Consider the following 17,214-nt stretch of genomic DNA (forward strand, 5'->3'; position numbering starts at 1 on the left):
TCTAAATTTATTTTATATGAATCTTTGTAACATTCCTTACATCCTTTCAGAAACACAAAGGAGTTATGAGAAGGATACATGTAGGGAAGGTGGGAGAAAGATGAGGAATGTACATTAATAGTAGAAAAACAGGAAAGACGGGAAGGAGAGCAAAAAATTGAGAGACAGGATAATGGTCAGGAGTGGGATACTGCACATTACAAAGAGATACAGTTTCATGTAATTTAAATGGGGGTAAGGGATAGAAAGAGCAATAAAATAAGCAAAATTAATAACAAATTACTAATAACCAAAAGTGGAACAGATAGCATTTTTCAAATACATGTCCCGGGGGGCTGGAGGTGTAGTATGACATCAGGTTAAGCCACCTCTTGCAAAACCTGCATCCCATACTGAAATGCCAGCTTGAGTCCCAGCTGCTTCACCTCCAATCCAGCTTCCTGGGAAAGCAGAGGAGGGTGGCCCAAGTGCTTAGGACCCTGCCACCCATGTGGGAGACCAAGATGGATTTCCAGGATCCTGGCTTAAGCATGCCTCAGACCTGGCTGTTGTGCCATTTGGGAGTGAGCCAACAAATGGAAGATCTCTACCTCTCTTGCTTTGCCTTTCAAATATATGTCCCAAAATGTCTCATTTTACATGTTCTTATAACATTCGTCTTCAGTGGTAGGGTCTATATTTCCTCCCATTGAAGCTAGGCAGACCTTTTTAATTGTTTCAATTAATACAATACAGCAGATAGCACTATATGACTTCTGAAGGTAGGCCAGAAAAATGCCTTAAATTTGCATTATTCTTTTCAGATGTTTACTCGTACAATCCAGTCACATAATGCAAAGAAGCCTGGGTGGTGACAAGCACTGGCCTGAATTGTAGGTATGTTGGCAAATAGCTAGCCTCAACTTCAAGATGACCCCAGTTCCAGACATCTTAACTGCAAATAAACAATCTGGAGAAGGAACTATGCAAGTTGAGCCCAGTCAACTTCACAACTGTGAGAGCTAATAATAAAATAATTGTCATTGTTTCAAATGATTCAGTTTTGTACTGATTTGTTATATAGTAATAGATAACTGGAACAAAAACTATGATCAAACTTTATGAAAGTGGTTACCCTTGAGGGGGTTTCTTTGGTGTTGTAAGATGTTATTTCTTGATCTACATGCTGATTATATCAAATGTGTTCACTTTATAAAAATGTACTAAGTTATACATTCTTCTGATATAAAATTTATTTTATAATTTTACTAAAATATGTAAACATAAATTCATATACAGAGATTCCTACATGTTATATGTAAATAAATGGAAAATTAATATTTTGGACGATAGACTATCAGGATTTTAATTTTCTTCAAGTTTTTTTTTGCTTTCTTTTTTTAAGATTTATTTTATTTATTTGAAAGGCAGAGTTAGATAAACAGGGAAGGTAGAGAAAGAAATGTCTTCCATTCATTGGTTCACTCCCCTAATGGAAGTCCAACAGCCAGGACTGGGCCAGGAGGAAGCCAGGAGCTGTGAGCTTCTTCTGGGTCTCCCACGTGGGTGCAGGGGCCCAAGCACTTGGTCCATCTTCCGCTGCTTTCCCAGGCCGTTAGCAGGAGCTGGATGGAAAATGGAGCAGCTGGGATTTGAACCAGTGCTCATATGAGATGCTGGTGTTGCAGGTGGTAGCTTAACCCACTATGCCACAACCTTTTTCAGGTTTTTTCAAAACTTTCTACAATGAACATCTACACTACAGTTTGAAAGAGTTACAAATGCAATAAAATTCTTAACTCTCTTTACTCAGTTTTAAAAACTTTAAACTACCTAGTTAATAAGAGGTATGAGAACAAACTTAACACATGAAAATCACTTATTTGACCAAGTCTCAAAATAAAAATTTTAACTTACATAAAACAGCCATGTAGCAATTCTATTTCCTGTCCCCAGCTCTTTGAAAGCATCTGGTTCATCTTTCTGTGAATAAAACACAGCAAATTCAATGGTTTAAAATTTAGCAATATAAATTGTCTAGTGGCAACAAAACATCAATAGTAATATGCTAAAGAATATGCAAAAAATAACCCCAAAAAGTTCCCCAACAATGTCATGTGCACTATTTACATTAGGCACTTAAATGCTTATTGATTACTGGGTCAGTTTATGTATACTAGATAATTTTGACAAGACCAAGGCAGGAAAATTATTTAAGAGCGAGTACCTATTAACCGCATATAAGAAATCAAAACCTATAGTTTTAGTTTCCAGGATAATAAGACATCAGAGCCACTTCTTAGCTATATTCATGAAACTTACTCCCTATGGGTAAAACATGAGATTTACTTTCAACTAATGACCCACTCAAATATTAACTGCTTTATGGTTGTCATTCTTTTAGACATCACTTTAATTAGCCTGGAGAATTCATTTTTAGTTATATAAATCTAAATTTTAAAAAGCTATATAATCTCTTAGCATACTGCACATTTCATTGTCCTTTCTTTGTATGTGTGAACAGTATTATTTCTTATGTGCTATACAAAGAGTTGAAGGTTAATTAGCAGTATAAGTAGTAATGCTGCCAGTCTCTTTAAGACAGACACCACACAATCTCTTAGCATGTATCCCAGAAAAGTGAAATCAAATTTTTCACATGGAAATTTATATACATCTTTAGTTTTAAATAACAGAAAAGCATCCAAGCATCCTTCAAAGAGTAACGTCTAAACTGGTAAATCCATACCACGGAACACTACTCAGCAATAAAAAAAAACCACATGCTATTTTACTATTCTTTTAAGGACAGGATTGGGAATTTATTATTATTATTATTATACTATTGAAGGGCAGACTGAGATCGTCCATCTGATTCACTCCCCAACTGCTGCAATAGCCAGTGTTCCATGGGTGGCAAGGACCAAGCACTTGAGGATGCACTTTAGCAGGAAGCTGGATGAGAAGTAAAGAAGCCAGGATGTGAATTAGGCACTCAGATATGGGTTGCAGGATTCCCAAGTGGCAACTTAACTGCAGTGTCAAATGCATTGCCTCTTCTTAATTTTATTAAAAACTTAAGAGAAACAGAGATGCAGAGAAAGAACTGCTATTTACTGGTTTGCTCCCACAAATGCCTGCAACAGCCAGGGCTGGGCTAGGCTGAAGCTTGGAGCCAGGAACTCAATCAGGTCTCCCACATGAGTGGCATGAGCCACCATGACCTGTACTTTCCAGGGCCTGCACTGCCAAGAAGCTGGAGTCAGGAGCCAGAGCCAGGAATCAAACCAAGGCATTCCAACGTGGGAATCTTAACTGCTAGGCTAAATGCTTGGCCCAAGAACACATTATGGATACATGCAAGAACTTGGATGTGAGGCAGGAATTCGCCACAGCAGTTAAGTTGAGGGGCAGATACTGCAGCGCAGCAGGTTAAGCCACTACCTGCCAATGCCAGTATCCCATATCAATGCCAGCTCAAGTCCCAGCTGGCTCCCCTTCCAATTCAACTCCCTGCTAATGTGCCTGGGAAAGCAGTGGAAGATAACCCGAGTGCTTGGGACAATGACAATGATATGGGAGACTAAATAGTGTTCCTTGTTTCTGGCTTTGGCCTGGCCCAGCCCTGGGAGATGCAGCCATGTGGGGAGTTAACCAGCACATGGAAGATCTCATTCTGTCTTTCAAATCAATAAATCTTTTTAAAAACAGAAGTAGGGCCAGCACTGTGGCACAGCGGGTTAGAGCCCTCACTTGAAGCACTGGCATCCCATATGGGCGCCAGTTCAAGACCCAGCCACTCCACTTCTGATCCAGCTCTCTACTATGGCCTGGGAAAGCAATGGAAGATGGCCTAAGTCCTTGGACCCCTGCACTTGCATGGGAGACCCAGAAGAAGCTCCTGGCTTCAGATCGGTGCAGCTCCGACCATTGTGGCCATCTGGGGAGTGAACCAGCAGATGGAAGACCCCCCCCCCCCCGCACAAGTAACTTGGGATGCCTGCATTCCATTGTCACAGGGCCTACTTTGAGTCCTGGCTCCTTTGTTTCTGATCCAGCACTCCTACTAACACACACCCTGAGAAGCAGCAGATGATGGCTCAAATACTTGGGTCCCTGCCACCCTCATAGGAGACTCAGACTGAGTTTTGGCTCCTGACTTCAACAAATGCCTAGCCCTGCCTGTTGCAGGTATTTGGGGAATGATCCAGCAGATGGAAGATTGCTCTGTTTCTCTCTGCCTTTCAAATAAAATGAAAAAAAAATTTTTTCTTTAAAAAGGGGCTGGCACTATATCACAGCAGGTTAAATAGCTGCTGGTGGGGCCGGCGCCGTGGCACAATAGGTTAATCTTCCACCTGTGGTGCCGGTATCCCATATGAGCGCCGGTTCTAGTCCCGGTTGCTCCTCTTCCAGTCCAGCTCTCTGCTGTGGCCTGGGAAGGCAGTGGAGAATGGCCCAGGTCCTTGGGCCCCTGCACCCACGTGGGAGACCCAGAAGAAGCACCTGGCTCCTAGCTTTGGATCAGCGTAGTTCTGGCCATTGCGGCCATTTGGGGAGTGAACCAACAGAATGAAGACCTTTCTCTCTGTCTCTGTAACTCTACCTGTCAAATAAAAATCTTTTAAAAAAAATTGCTGCTGGTGATGTTAACATCCTGTGTCAGAGTACAGTTCAAGTCCTAGCTGTTTTGCTTCTGATCTAGCTACCTGCTAATGTGCCCAAGAAAGCAGCAGAAAATGACCCAAGTATGTGCCTCTTCTACCCATGTGCAGGACCTAGATGGAGTTCCTGGCTCCTGGTTTTAGCCTGGTCCAGTCCTAGCTGTTGCAGCCACCTGGGGAATAAACTAGCAAATGGAAGATCTATTTCTTTCTCTGTTTTTCCCTCTAACTCTGCCTTTCAAATAAAGCTTAAAAAAAAAAAAAAAACAAAAAACACTTAGATGAACCCCAGAGGAATTACACTGAGTGAAAAAAACAATCCCAAAAGAATGCACACAGTATGATTACATTTAAATAACATTTGTATAATTATAAAAAAGAATAGATTGTTGGTTACAGCAGTTAGGAATGGAAGCAGGAAGGATATACACAGCTGTGGAGTGGTAGTATATACACATGATAAAACTGCATAGAGCCATACACAGAAATGGATGCAAGTTTAACAGGTCAAATCTGAACAAGCTCTATGGATTTTGCTAATGCCAATTCCTGGTTTTGATAGTATACTATAGTTACGCGCTATATCAACATTTGTAGAAGGCTGAGTGAAAGATACATGGGACTTATTCTCTAAACTTTCTATTCCAGCTTCTCTCTTTTTAAAAATATTTATTTATTATTTGAAAGGCACAGTTACAGAGAGACGGAAAAATAGATCTACAGTTCGCTGGTTCACTTAATGGCCACCACAGCCAGGATGGGTCTGGCTGAAGCCAACAGCCTGGAATCCCATCAAAACTCCCATGTGGGTGACAAGGGCCCAAGTAGTTGGGCCATCTTTTACTGTGTTCCCAGGCATATTGGTAGGGGACTGGACTGCAAGCAGAGCAGCTGGAACTTGAACCGGTGCTCTGATATGTGATGGCGGCCTTGCAGGTGGCAGCTTAACCCACGGCACTACAATGCTCGCCCTATTCTTCATTCTCTTTGTATCTTGTTCATGTTTATCTTCCTGTCTGCCAAAATCTCTTCTTGTAAACTCTTCACATCTACTGATCAATTCATTAATTCCCTTCATCTCTTTCTAATCTATTTTAAAGTCCATCCACTAAATTTTAAATTTCTATAGTTCCTTTTTTCTGTCTACTACTAGCATATTCTTTTTTTAAAAAATTCATTTATTTACATGAAAGCCAGAGTTACAAGAGGCAGAAGCAGACAGAGAGAGAAAGGTCTTCCATCTGCTGGTTCACCCCCTAAATGGTCACAAAGGCCAGAGCTGAGCCAATCTGAAGCCAGGAGCTTCCTCCAGGTCTCCCACGTGGGTGCAGGGGCCCAGGCACTTGGGCCATCTTCCACTGCTTTCCCAGCCACAGCAGAGAGCTGGATTGCAAGTAGGGCAGACAGGACTCAAACTGGCACCCACATGGGATGCCAGCACTGCAGGCAGCAGCCCAACCCGCTAGGCCACAGCACCAGCCCTAGCATATGCTTATTTCTAGAATTTCTAAATCATTTGAGAGTTTCTTATTTTTGTTCCCTCTTTTAATTTTTAAGTATTATGCAGTTATCTTACATTGTTTCTGATAATTCCACTATCTAAAATACTGGGGTTATCTGAATCTACTGGTTACTTCAGTTTCAGTAGTCATGTCCTATCAGTTAGTAGTTTTCTCAAAAATCAATTCGGGGTTGGATACCATGGTATGGCTCATTAAGCTGCAGCTTGGGATACCAGCATCTCATATCAGAGTGCCTGGTTCAAGTCCCAGGTACTTGGCACTTCCCATCCAGTTTTCTGCTAATGTGCCTGGGATGTAGCAGAAGACAGCCCAAGCACTTAGGTTCCCGCCATTCATGTGGAAGACCCAGACACAGTTCCTGGCTCCTGGTTTTGGCCTGACTGTTGTAGGCATTTGGACAATGAACCAGCAAATGGAAGATTTCTCTCCCCACCCCCTAACCCTGTCTCCTTTTCCCAATGCTTCCCATCTCTGTCATTGTCATTCTGTCTTTCAAGTAAATAAATCTTTTTAAAAAATGAACTCTTATTTAGCTTTAATGCTAGAATGAGGATGCTTCTCTCCGCAGAGAATCAAAGTTTGTTTCTACCAAGTATCAAGGAACAAATTTAAAAGCTTTAATTTCTCCTCTTCCACAGTAGGAAAGATTCAAATAACAGATTCATGTGAGGACTGGTCTATGCTTTAAAACTCCCAGAAGCAGCTCCCATGTACACCACAGCCCAGTCAAGATGGAAACAGACAGTTCTCCCTACGACTCTTGTCTCAAAGCAGATTATTCAGATTACTTTTCAATCCATTCATTCTTTCACTGCAAGTGTCATCATTCTGCTGACAGAGGCTTGTACGCAGCCCACACCATGGCAGGGCCTCCAGCACAGCTGCTAATCCCCAAAGCTCGAGGTTCCGAGAGCCACATGCTTTTCCGCCCCCTTTTTATTCTCAGGTTTAGTTCCCAGGTTTTCTTTACTTGTTCAGTTTGGCTTTGGGAATATTTTTTACTTTCTTCTAGGCTCACCAAGGCATCCAAAAGTATCTTAAATGCTTTCATTGGGTGTCTACAGTGTTTTTTAAAAGACTTCATAGAGAATCTATCCCACCACACTTCCACAAATTCCAAATAGGCTATGAATTTTAAATAAAAGAAACAACACATTGACGAACACTCTCTCCTTTACCAAATTCCTTAGGCTCCTTTGATTTCTCAACTAGGCCCTGACTTGGGGACATCTGTATTTGTCTCTGCATTGTCTAATTTTAACAAGAATCCTGCTAAGTTAGTTTAGCAGAATCTACCCCATCCCTATCCTCTATATCTGATCACCCTCAATATCAAATCTGGTTCCTCATTTGATACTATTTCTCAGGTAGTGTCTGATCATCTTGTCCTGACTCCATCAAGAATCCTGATGGTTGGATCAGCCAGAATCCTCCCTTACTTTTAGTCATTTTCCATCTACTGACCCCCAACCTGCTCCTTGGTATTTATTCCCACTTTTCTTTGTTATATCTGGAGTTGAGCTTATTCTCCCTCTCACACTGTGAAAGCACATTTCTGGTCCTTACATCTACCCCAGTAGCTCTCCCTTGAATAGAGTCGTTTTTATTATCTCTAACAAGTGTTTCATGAATAGTTTTTCCTTCAAATGTAATGACTATGCATCAATGGATTTCTTTCATTCTCTATTTTTGTTTTTACTTACCCGTGCAAAGTCAAAATGAGGCTCATACTGTCCTCCAACTCCATAATTTGCTACCTGAAGGAAAAAAACGAAGTATGAATGAAATAACTTCAAGATAACCACTCCAAAAATAGGTAAGCCCCATTTTGGCCTTTTCTATATCATAGTTAAGTACTTGTAAAGAAAAGAAAACAGGGGCCAGCACTGTGGCACAGGTTAACTCTAGCCTGAAGTGCCAGCATCCCATATGGCCGCCAGTTTGAGACCCAGCTGCTCCACTTCTGATCCAGCTCTCTGCTGTGGCCTGGGAAAGCAGTAAAAAATGTCCCAAGTCCTTGGGCCCCTGCACGCACATGGAAAACCTGGGGGAAGCTCCTGGCTCCTGGCTTCGGATTGGCCCAGGTCGCTGCTGCTACGGCCACTTGGGGAGTGAACCAGTGGATGGAAGACCTCTCTCTCTCTGCCTCTCCTCTCTAACTCTGACTTGCAAATAAATAAATAAATCTTAAAAAAAATAAAGAAAGAAAACAAAAGTATTTAAAAAATCAATGAGAGGGCCAGCATCCTGGAGCAGCAGACTAAGCCACCACTTACAGTGCCGGCATCCCATATTAGAGTGCTGCTTACAGTCCTGGCGGCTCCACTTCTGATCCAACTTTCTGCTAACGTACCAGGGAAAGCAGAAGATGGTAGCCTAAGTGCTTGGGCTCCCTGCCACCCATGTGGGAGACCTGGATGGAGTTCCAAGCTCCTGGTTTCAACCTAGTCCTCTGACACCACTGTGGCCATTTAGGGAGGGAACCAGTAAATCAAAGATCTTCATCTCTGTCTCTCCCTATCACCCCGGCTTTCAAATAAATAAAACATCTTTTAAAAACAAAATCAATGAGAGTTAAAAAAACACAAAAAGCTAGATACCTCCTAAGTACTCTTTTAGAATCTTAGTTAATATGCTTTTTTCCTTCAATTAATTTTTTTAAAGATTTATTTGAAAGACAGAGTTACAAGGAGAGAAGGGAAATGCAGAGAGAGAGACATCTTCTGTCTGTTGGTTCACTCCCCAATTGGCCACAGTGGCTGGGGCTGGGCGAGCCTCAAGCTAGAAGATTCATCTGGGTCTCCCACATGGGTGCAGAGGCCCAAGCACTTGGCCCATCTTTCTTTGCTTTCCCAAGCACATTAGCAGGAAGCTGGATCAGACGTGGAACACTTGGGATTTGAACCAGTGCCCAATATGGAATGCCAGCGCTGCAACGCCACCCTCAGCTAATGTGTTTTTCTTTAGTAAATGTTTGGGGGACAAGTTTTTAACTACTAAACAAACTAAAATTTTGGTATTTCTTTAACTTATTTTCCATTGGAATTTAAATTTTAAAAATTTTTCCCAAAGTCCCAAATACTGGTGAACTCTCTTTTAGTAAAATATCCCCATTTTTACCTCACTTTTCCTCAGTAATGTAAAATAGGGAAGAAATTCACATCAGCTTAATTATTCTGGTGAAAGACTTGTTAGGATCAGTTCGTTTTGACAATGTCCCCAGTGTGAAGCAGCAAAAAAAAAAAAAAAAAAAAAGAGAGAGAGAGAGAAATATTTTGTCCAGTTCCAAGATTCAGATCTCAGTTACAATACATGTAGCTCTGAATACAATATCAGTCTTCTTATTTGTAAAATGAGAGTGATACTTTCCTTAATTTGTTCCCTTCATCACAAGATAAAATGCTGACAAAATCAAACAAGAATGTAATTAAAAGAACTCTACTTATAAAATGGGAGGACAGAATTGAGTGTTGCCCACAATGATGTCCACTTCATATGTAAATTAGTATTACTACTCTGGATATTTTACTTTTTATGTTTGTAGATACTGTTGAATCAGACTATTAAATAGAAATGTATTCGCCTCAAAGACCTTGCAAAGTTTAGGTAGGTTAGAGTAAATATAGATTAGGGAAGAGAAGGACACATCAGGGGCTGATGCTGTGGCATAGTGGGTAAGGTAAAGCTGCTGCCTGCAGTGCTGGCATCCCATACGGGCGCCTGTTCGAATTCCGGCTGCTCCACTTCTAATCCAGCTCTCTGCAGTGGCCTGGGAAAGCAGTAGGAGATGGCCCAAGTACTTGGGCTCCTGCACCCACGTGGGAGACCTGGAGGAAGCTCCTGACTTTTGGCTTCCGATCAGCCTAGCTCTTGCCATTGTGATCATTTGGGAAGTGAACCAAAGAATGGAAGACCTCTCTCCTCTGCCTCTGCTCTCTGTAACTCTGCCTTTCAAATAAATAAATAAATCTTAAAAAAAAAAAAAAAAGACATCAAAGTTTTGTGGGTTTTTAATTTTTGTGTTATTAAAGAGTTAGATAAGTGGCAGAGAGAAATCTTACATCCACTGGCCCACTCCCCAAATGGCTGCAATGGCCAACCCAAAGCCAGGAGCTTCATCTGGGTCCCCTACATGTGTGACAGGATCCCAAATACTTGAGCCGTCTCCCACTGCTTTTCCCAGGTCATTAGCAGGGAGCTGGATCAGAAGTAGAGTGGCTGGGACACAAACCAGCACCCAAATGGGATGCCAGTGCTGAAGGCAGCAGCTTTACCCACTACGCCACAACACTGGCCACCAGCCCCAAAAGTTTGCTATATATATATATTTTTTTAGATTACTATACAATAAATGACAACTTAATTAAGGAAATTTAAATATAGCAGTCCTGTTTTACATACTTCTAATATGCACAAATCCTGGTTTCTACAGGATATTGTGAGTAATTGCATAAAGCACAAACTTTGCTATTTCTTCAATCCACAAATTATTATGTAACAGAAGTCCACCATGACCATTGGCCAATAACATCACCTCTTGCAAAGTCTGTCAGTGATCTGTTACTCAGCTCATGCACATTCAGCAAAGTAGAAAGCTGTATTGTCCTCTTATCTCCCACTGATAAACCCTTGGGATACTTTACAAAAATGGATAGGCTGAAGAGGAAATTGGCCAGCAAAGATAAAACTACAAAAAAGTGATAATGAAGTAAAATTAAAATCAATTATACAGGGACCGGTGCTGCGGCACAGCGGGTTAACGCCCTGGCCCTGCACCCATGTGGGAGACCCAGAGGAAGCTCCTGGCTCCTGCCTTTGGATTGGCCTTAGCTCCGGCCATTGTGGCCAATTGGGGAGTGAACCAACAGATGGAAGACCTCTCTCTCCCTCTCCTCTGTGTAACTCTTTCAAATAAATAAATAAATCTTTTAAAAAATCAATTATACAATAATAGCTGACAAGGAAAATGTTAATACTGTTGTCGTTCCAGAGACTTTCAATGTGCAGCTAGAGAAATGTAATAGAAGCAAATTTATTAGTATTAGGAAAGTGACTTTGATGAAAAACATGAAGAATGAAGATGTCCTGGGGGGAGGGGGGCGGGAATCACAAAAAGATCCCTCAGAGATATTTCACAACATTAAAAAGCACAGAGGATACATGTAGGAGGATGACAATTCACCAAGGCATAGCTCTCAGCTACATGATGAGAAAAGTGTTGCTTAAACTATTATTGATAGTTTTTAGGATACATAAAATACTTTCATTCTCATTATAATATTTTCAACTACAAAGACAAGTGTCAAGTATAATTTCCAAGACAATTCAATAGGGAATGAATGATCTTCAGCAAATGGTGCTGGAACAGTAGAGATCCACATCAATGCATTGAGGTTGAGCCTGTTTCATAATACTATATGCAAAAATTAACTCAAAATGGATCTAAGCCCTAAACATAAGAGATTCTTCTTAGAAGAAATCACAGGAATAAAATCTTTGTGACCTTGGTCAAAGCAATGCTTTCTTGGATATTTAAAGTATAGCAACCAAAACCAAATCAGATTTTCATCAAAATTCCAAAGTTTTGGGCCAAAAGACACCATCAAGAAAGGGAAAGACAACTTACAGAATGGGAGAAACAATTTTAACTCATATCTTGTAAGGGTCTAGTACCTAAAATACTTATTGGGCCTGGCATTGTGGCACAACGGGTTAAGCCACCACCTGATACCGACATTCCATGTGTGTGCCAGTTCAAGTCTCAACTGCTCTACTTCTCATCCAGCTCCCTGCTAATAGCCCAAGTACTTGGGCCCCTGCCACCTACATATTGACCGAGAAGCTGCTGGCTTCAACCTGGCCTTTGCAGTCATTTGGGGAGTGAACCAGCAAATAGAAGATCTCTTTCTCTTTCTTTCTCTCTCTCATTCTGCTTTTCAAATAATCTTTAAAAAGAAAAGAAAAAGATATATAACTCAAATTTAAAAGTTGACCAATGGTTTGAACAGAAATTTTTCAAAGTAATCAATTTTTCAGAAATAATCAAAAAAAAACCCATGAAAAGATGCTGAACAATATTAGCCATCAGGGATATGTAAATAAAAACCATGATAGGATACCTCTTCAAACCCCTTAGGATAGCTGTAATAGTAAAAATAGACAAAAATAAATATTGGCAAGGGTGTGAAGTGACTGGAATCTGCATATATGCTGGTGGGATCATAAAATAGTACAGCCACTTGGTAAAGAGTTTGGTAGCCTTCCCGCCGGTCCGGTGGCCCAGTTGCAGCGCGGCGACCCTCAGCACACCTGTGAACATGGCGCTGTGAGTGGCTCGGAGCATGCAGGCTTCGGCCTGCAGCCTGCTCGAAGCCTCGGCTCCCTCCGCACCCTGCTGGCCTCCGCCCTGGTGACTGCGGGCGGGCGCCGTCTGGACGCTGCACAGGGGAACTTGCTGTGCCCTCCGTGTGTAAATTCACAGAGAAACATGAATGGATAACAACAGAAAATGGTATTGGAACAGTAGGAATCAGCAATTTTGCACAGGAAGCTTTGGAAGATGTTGTTTATTGTAACTGCCTAAAGTTGGGACAAAATTGAAAAAACAAGATGAATTTGGTGCTTTGGAAAGTGTGAAAGCTGCTAGTGAACTCTATTCTTCTCTATCAGGAGAAGTAACTGAAACTAATGAAGCCCTTGCAGAAAACCCAGGACTGGTCAACAAATCTCCTTATGAAGATGGTTGCCTAATCAAGATGACACTGAATAACCCTTCAGAACTAGATGAACTAATGAGTGAAGGAGCCTATGAGAAATACATAAAATCTATTGAGGGATCAAAGTGGAACCCTTACATGAACTAGTATGGAATAACTTAGTCCAGCACAGTTTTATCTTACATTAGTGGCAGACAGGACTGAAAATAGTGACTTTTAGCAAGACTGATGGAAGAAATACTACCTTCAGCTCTGCTACTTGAAGAAAATATACCCTAACTTGGAAATGACTACAGATGAACACAATATGCATCTTTTTCACGGTACCTTGTGATTTGTATACTAGGCTCTAGGCACTGGTATTCAGAGTACATAGTTATCTGTGGTAAAAGCTAGTTATAAAAATAATGTAATTCAACACTGCTATCATAAGCCTTATTTAATATTCTAACTTGCTTATACCCATCCCTGGATTGGGGTCAAAATATGTAATGATAGAACAATACTATCTTAGTTTTGCAGTTTACTGCGTTTGCTGGTGCTGGTTTATACAGTGAAGCAGCAGCTCTACAGCAAAATAAAAAACATAATAAAATTTTCAACTTCCTCAAAAAAAAAAAAAAAAAGTTTGGTAGTCCCTCAAATGTTAAAGAGAGTTACCATATTATGACTCAGCAGTTCCACTTCTAGGTAAACATGGGTACTCGGAAGAGTGAATTAGAAGATAATGCGTATTTTCCATGAACTTTATGATACCCAAGAGAAATTTAAATGTTGCTCACATAAGAACTTGTACACGAATGTGTACAGCAGCATTATGCATTGCAAGCCAAAATGTGAAAACAAGTCAACTCCAATGTCCATCAACTGAGGAACAGATAATATAAAATGTGGTAAGCACATCCATAAAGTAAGGTATCACTGTGCCACGATAAGGAATGAAATACTGATATATGCTACAACATGGTTATACCTTGAAAACACCAGAAGTAAATGAAGTCAGATACTAAAGGTCACATATATATTATTCCATTTATGTAAAATATCCAGAATAAGCAAACTGACAGAGAAGAGAGAGTAGACTAGTGGTTACCAGGGGCTTAATGAGGGGGATTGGGAAGTTACTGCTTAAGGGACATGGACAGTGGTTGGTGTTGCGGTACAGTTAGTTAAGCCATTGCTTAAGATGCCCACATCCCATTTCAGAGTGCCTGATGTTGCAGAGTCCCTGATGTTGCACCTCTGACCCAGTCCCCTAATGTGCCTGGGTAGGCAGCAGATGGGTAGCCCAAGTACTTGGACTCCTATACCCATTTGAGACACTCAAATGGAGCTTCTGGCTCCTGGCATCAGCCTGGCCCAGACCTAACTGTTGTAGTCATTTAGGGAAGTAAACTAGGAGATGGAAGATTTCTGTCACTCCGCCTTTCAAATAAATAAACCAAGGACACAGGATTATTTTTAGGGTTATGAAAATGTCTGGAATTAGATTATGGTGATGAGTTCATAATCATGTGACTACAACAAAACTGAGGTAAATTTTATGGTATATATCTCAATTTAAAAAAAAAATTTTTAAAAATTCACCCTGACCACCACACAGGTACAGTGAGGCCTAGGGAATGGAAAAACAAAGTAATAGTGTTATTAGGTTTTTTCACTTCCTATATATTTATACTTGCTAATAATTTTTGATGTTTTGACAAATATAAAGGTCACAGAAAAATCATCTTTTCATTATTAAGTCATTTGCATGGTTTTAGCTCACAATGTCACTTTTTACAGTCCCAAGCTATCATGCAAATCAAGAACCAAAAGGTCAGTAAGGAAATCTCAGCTGAAGCATTTCTTGAAGTACCGTAAAAACAACTGAATGCTAATGTGACTGAGTACGTACCTGTAATTCCTCTGCTGTGGAAACATCTAGTCCTGTTAGATCTTGTATTCTCATGTTAATTCGAGACACCACAGGGTTTTCATAGCCAGAAAGCCAGGCACTAAGAATAAGAAGAAAACACTAGTTTTACTAATGTTTCATTACACGAAGGCCACAGTTCTGTATTTAAAAACTATAATATATTGTAAAATAACCTTTCTCTAACGGTAATTAGTTGATTTGCTTCTCAGTATGATTGCTGCTAATGAATATTATAATTTGTTTAAAGATACCATATTCTAGTTAGAGGTCAAAGAGGAAACAAAGCTAATTTCATTTACTAGAGTTTCTATGAAAACAGTTGGATAAGAGGCTATTTACCACTGGTTACACTGAGAAGTCCTAAAAACTCTAGAAAACTACATACCAAACTGAAAACAACTGTTTCTTCTAAGTAATGTTTAAAAATTGACTGGGGGGGGGGGGGGGCCCGCTGGCACTGGCACTGTGGTATAGAGGCTAAAGCTGCTGCCTGCAGTGCCAGCATCCGATATGGGCTCCAGTTCTAGTCCTGGCTGCTCTACGCTCTACTTCCAATCCAGCTCTCTGTTATGGCCTGGGAAAGCAGTGAAAGATGGCCCAGGTCCTTGGGTCCCTGCACCCACATGGGAGACCTGGAAGAGGCTGCTGGCTCCTGGCTTTGGATCAGTGCAGCTCCAGCCATTGTGGCCAACTGGGGAGTGAACCAGCAGATGGAAAACCTCTCTCTCTCTCTCTTTCTCTCTCTCTCTCTGCTTCTCCTCTCTCTGTGTAACTCTTTCAAATAAATGAATAAATCTTAAAAAAAAAAAAAAGAATTGACTGGGGTGGGAATAATAGGGTCTTCAGCGTGATCTAAATAATGCTAATACTTTATAGGGAAAAATATTCATCTATATCTGCTTAAATAAAAATATAATTTTAAAAGGTACCCAAACACCTCCACTAAGATGGCTATGATAAAAAAGATGGACAAATACAAGTGCTAGTGAGGCTGTGAAGAAACTGGCATTCTCATACCTCACTGATGAGAATACAAAACAGTGTAGCCACTTTGGAAAAGAGTCTGGCAGTTCCTCAGAATATTAAACATGGCGTTACCATATGATCCAGCCATGCCACTTCTAGGTATATACCCAATGGAAATTAAATTGTATGTATACACAAAAACTAGTATGGAGGTGTTGACAGAAGTACTATTAATAATAGAGTCCCAAAGTTTAAACAACCCAAATATTCATCAACTCGTGAGTAGATACATAAAATGTAGTATAACCATAAAATGAAATATTACTGTGTCACAAAAAGGAATTAAATACTGAAACTTACTACAAAATAGACAGAATCTTGGAAACATTGTGAGATTATTAAACATTACATTAAGAAGCTAGATACAAAAGGCCAAATGTTACATTATTCCACTTTTATGAAATATATACAACAGGGAAATCGATAGATATATAAAATAGCAGAGTGGTTTACCAGGTGATGGAGTTAGGAGGGAATGAGGAGTGACTAAGAATGGGTACAGGATTTCTTTGTGGGATGATGAAGTGTTCTAGAATTAGACAATGGTGATGGTAGCACAACTAAAAAGACTAAAAATCACTGAAACATATATTTTAAAAATGGTAATTTTGGGGGCTGGCACTGTGGCACAGTGGGTTAAGCCACTGCCTGTAGTGCCAGCACTCCATAGGGGTACTGGTTCAGTCCCAGCTGCTCCACTTCTGATCCAGCTCCATGTTAATGTGCCTGGGAAAGCAATGGAAGATGCCCAAAGTTCTTGGGCCCCTGCACACACGTGGGCAACTCGGAAGAAGCTCCTGGCCCAGCTCTGGCCATTTGGGGAGTAAACCAGCAGATGGGAAGATCAACCTCTAATTCTTTCAAATAAAAAAATACTTTTTAAAAAAATGGTAATTTTATTGGAACTATATTTCAATTTAAAAAGGTATCTCTTTACAAATGCTTTTCCTCAGCCCTTTTCTTTCTTTACTTTTCTCAAGCTTTGATTCCACAGTTCACAATTTTAACAAAATTATTGCTAAAAGCCTATACTGAACTGTCTGGCAGAAACAATCCTCTATGAATTTCTTCTCCAAGTGTATACCCATGTCACCAAATCTGCTGAAGAATCCTGAAATAGGGCAGTTATGTTCCACTAAAAATTCAAGTGGGTCTTCACTTCCTCCTCCACTCTGACCCTTAACCCACATCAGTGTCCCCCTCACTCAGCAGATCACATCTCCTGCTTCACAGAGAAAATAAAACTATGTAACTTTCTGTATACTTGCATCTACCTGCTCCTAGTCCACTCTAGTTCCTATAGGAGAGATTTCTCTCCATTATCTAAGGCTAATCTTCTGCCTTATTCTTTTAAGTCCTGCCATCTCAGGAACCATAAATCACTAATT

At 40.5% G+C, this 17,214-nt stretch overlaps 1 protein-coding gene and 1 non-coding gene across 3 annotated transcripts in view; one reads left to right on the forward strand and one right to left on the reverse strand.

Moving 5' to 3' along the window:
• Positions 1 to 17,214, reverse strand: part of P4HA1 (prolyl 4-hydroxylase subunit alpha 1) — a 105,975-nt gene that overhangs the window by 15,476 nt on the left and 73,285 nt on the right. For both annotated transcript variants that reach the window (XM_062215068.1, XM_062215067.1), the window contains exons 10-12: positions 14,780 to 14,879; positions 7,870 to 7,923; positions 1,897 to 1,962 (exon numbers count right to left, since the gene is read on the reverse strand). In XM_062215068.1, the coding sequence (XP_062071052.1) occupies positions 1,897 to 1,962; positions 7,870 to 7,923; positions 14,780 to 14,879 (220 nt within the window). The remainder of the gene's footprint in view (positions 1 to 1,896; positions 1,963 to 7,869; positions 7,924 to 14,779; positions 14,880 to 17,214) is intronic.
• Positions 2,465 to 2,586, forward strand: LOC133776436 (small nucleolar RNA SNORA19). Its single transcript, XR_009868383.1, has one exon. It is a non-coding gene; the product is annotated as a small nucleolar RNA SNORA19 (small nucleolar RNA).

This window comes from Lepus europaeus, chromosome 17, assembly GCF_033115175.1.
Source record: "Lepus europaeus isolate LE1 chromosome 17, mLepTim1.pri, whole genome shotgun sequence".
Classification (NCBI taxonomy): domain Eukaryota; kingdom Metazoa; phylum Chordata; class Mammalia; order Lagomorpha; family Leporidae; genus Lepus; species Lepus europaeus.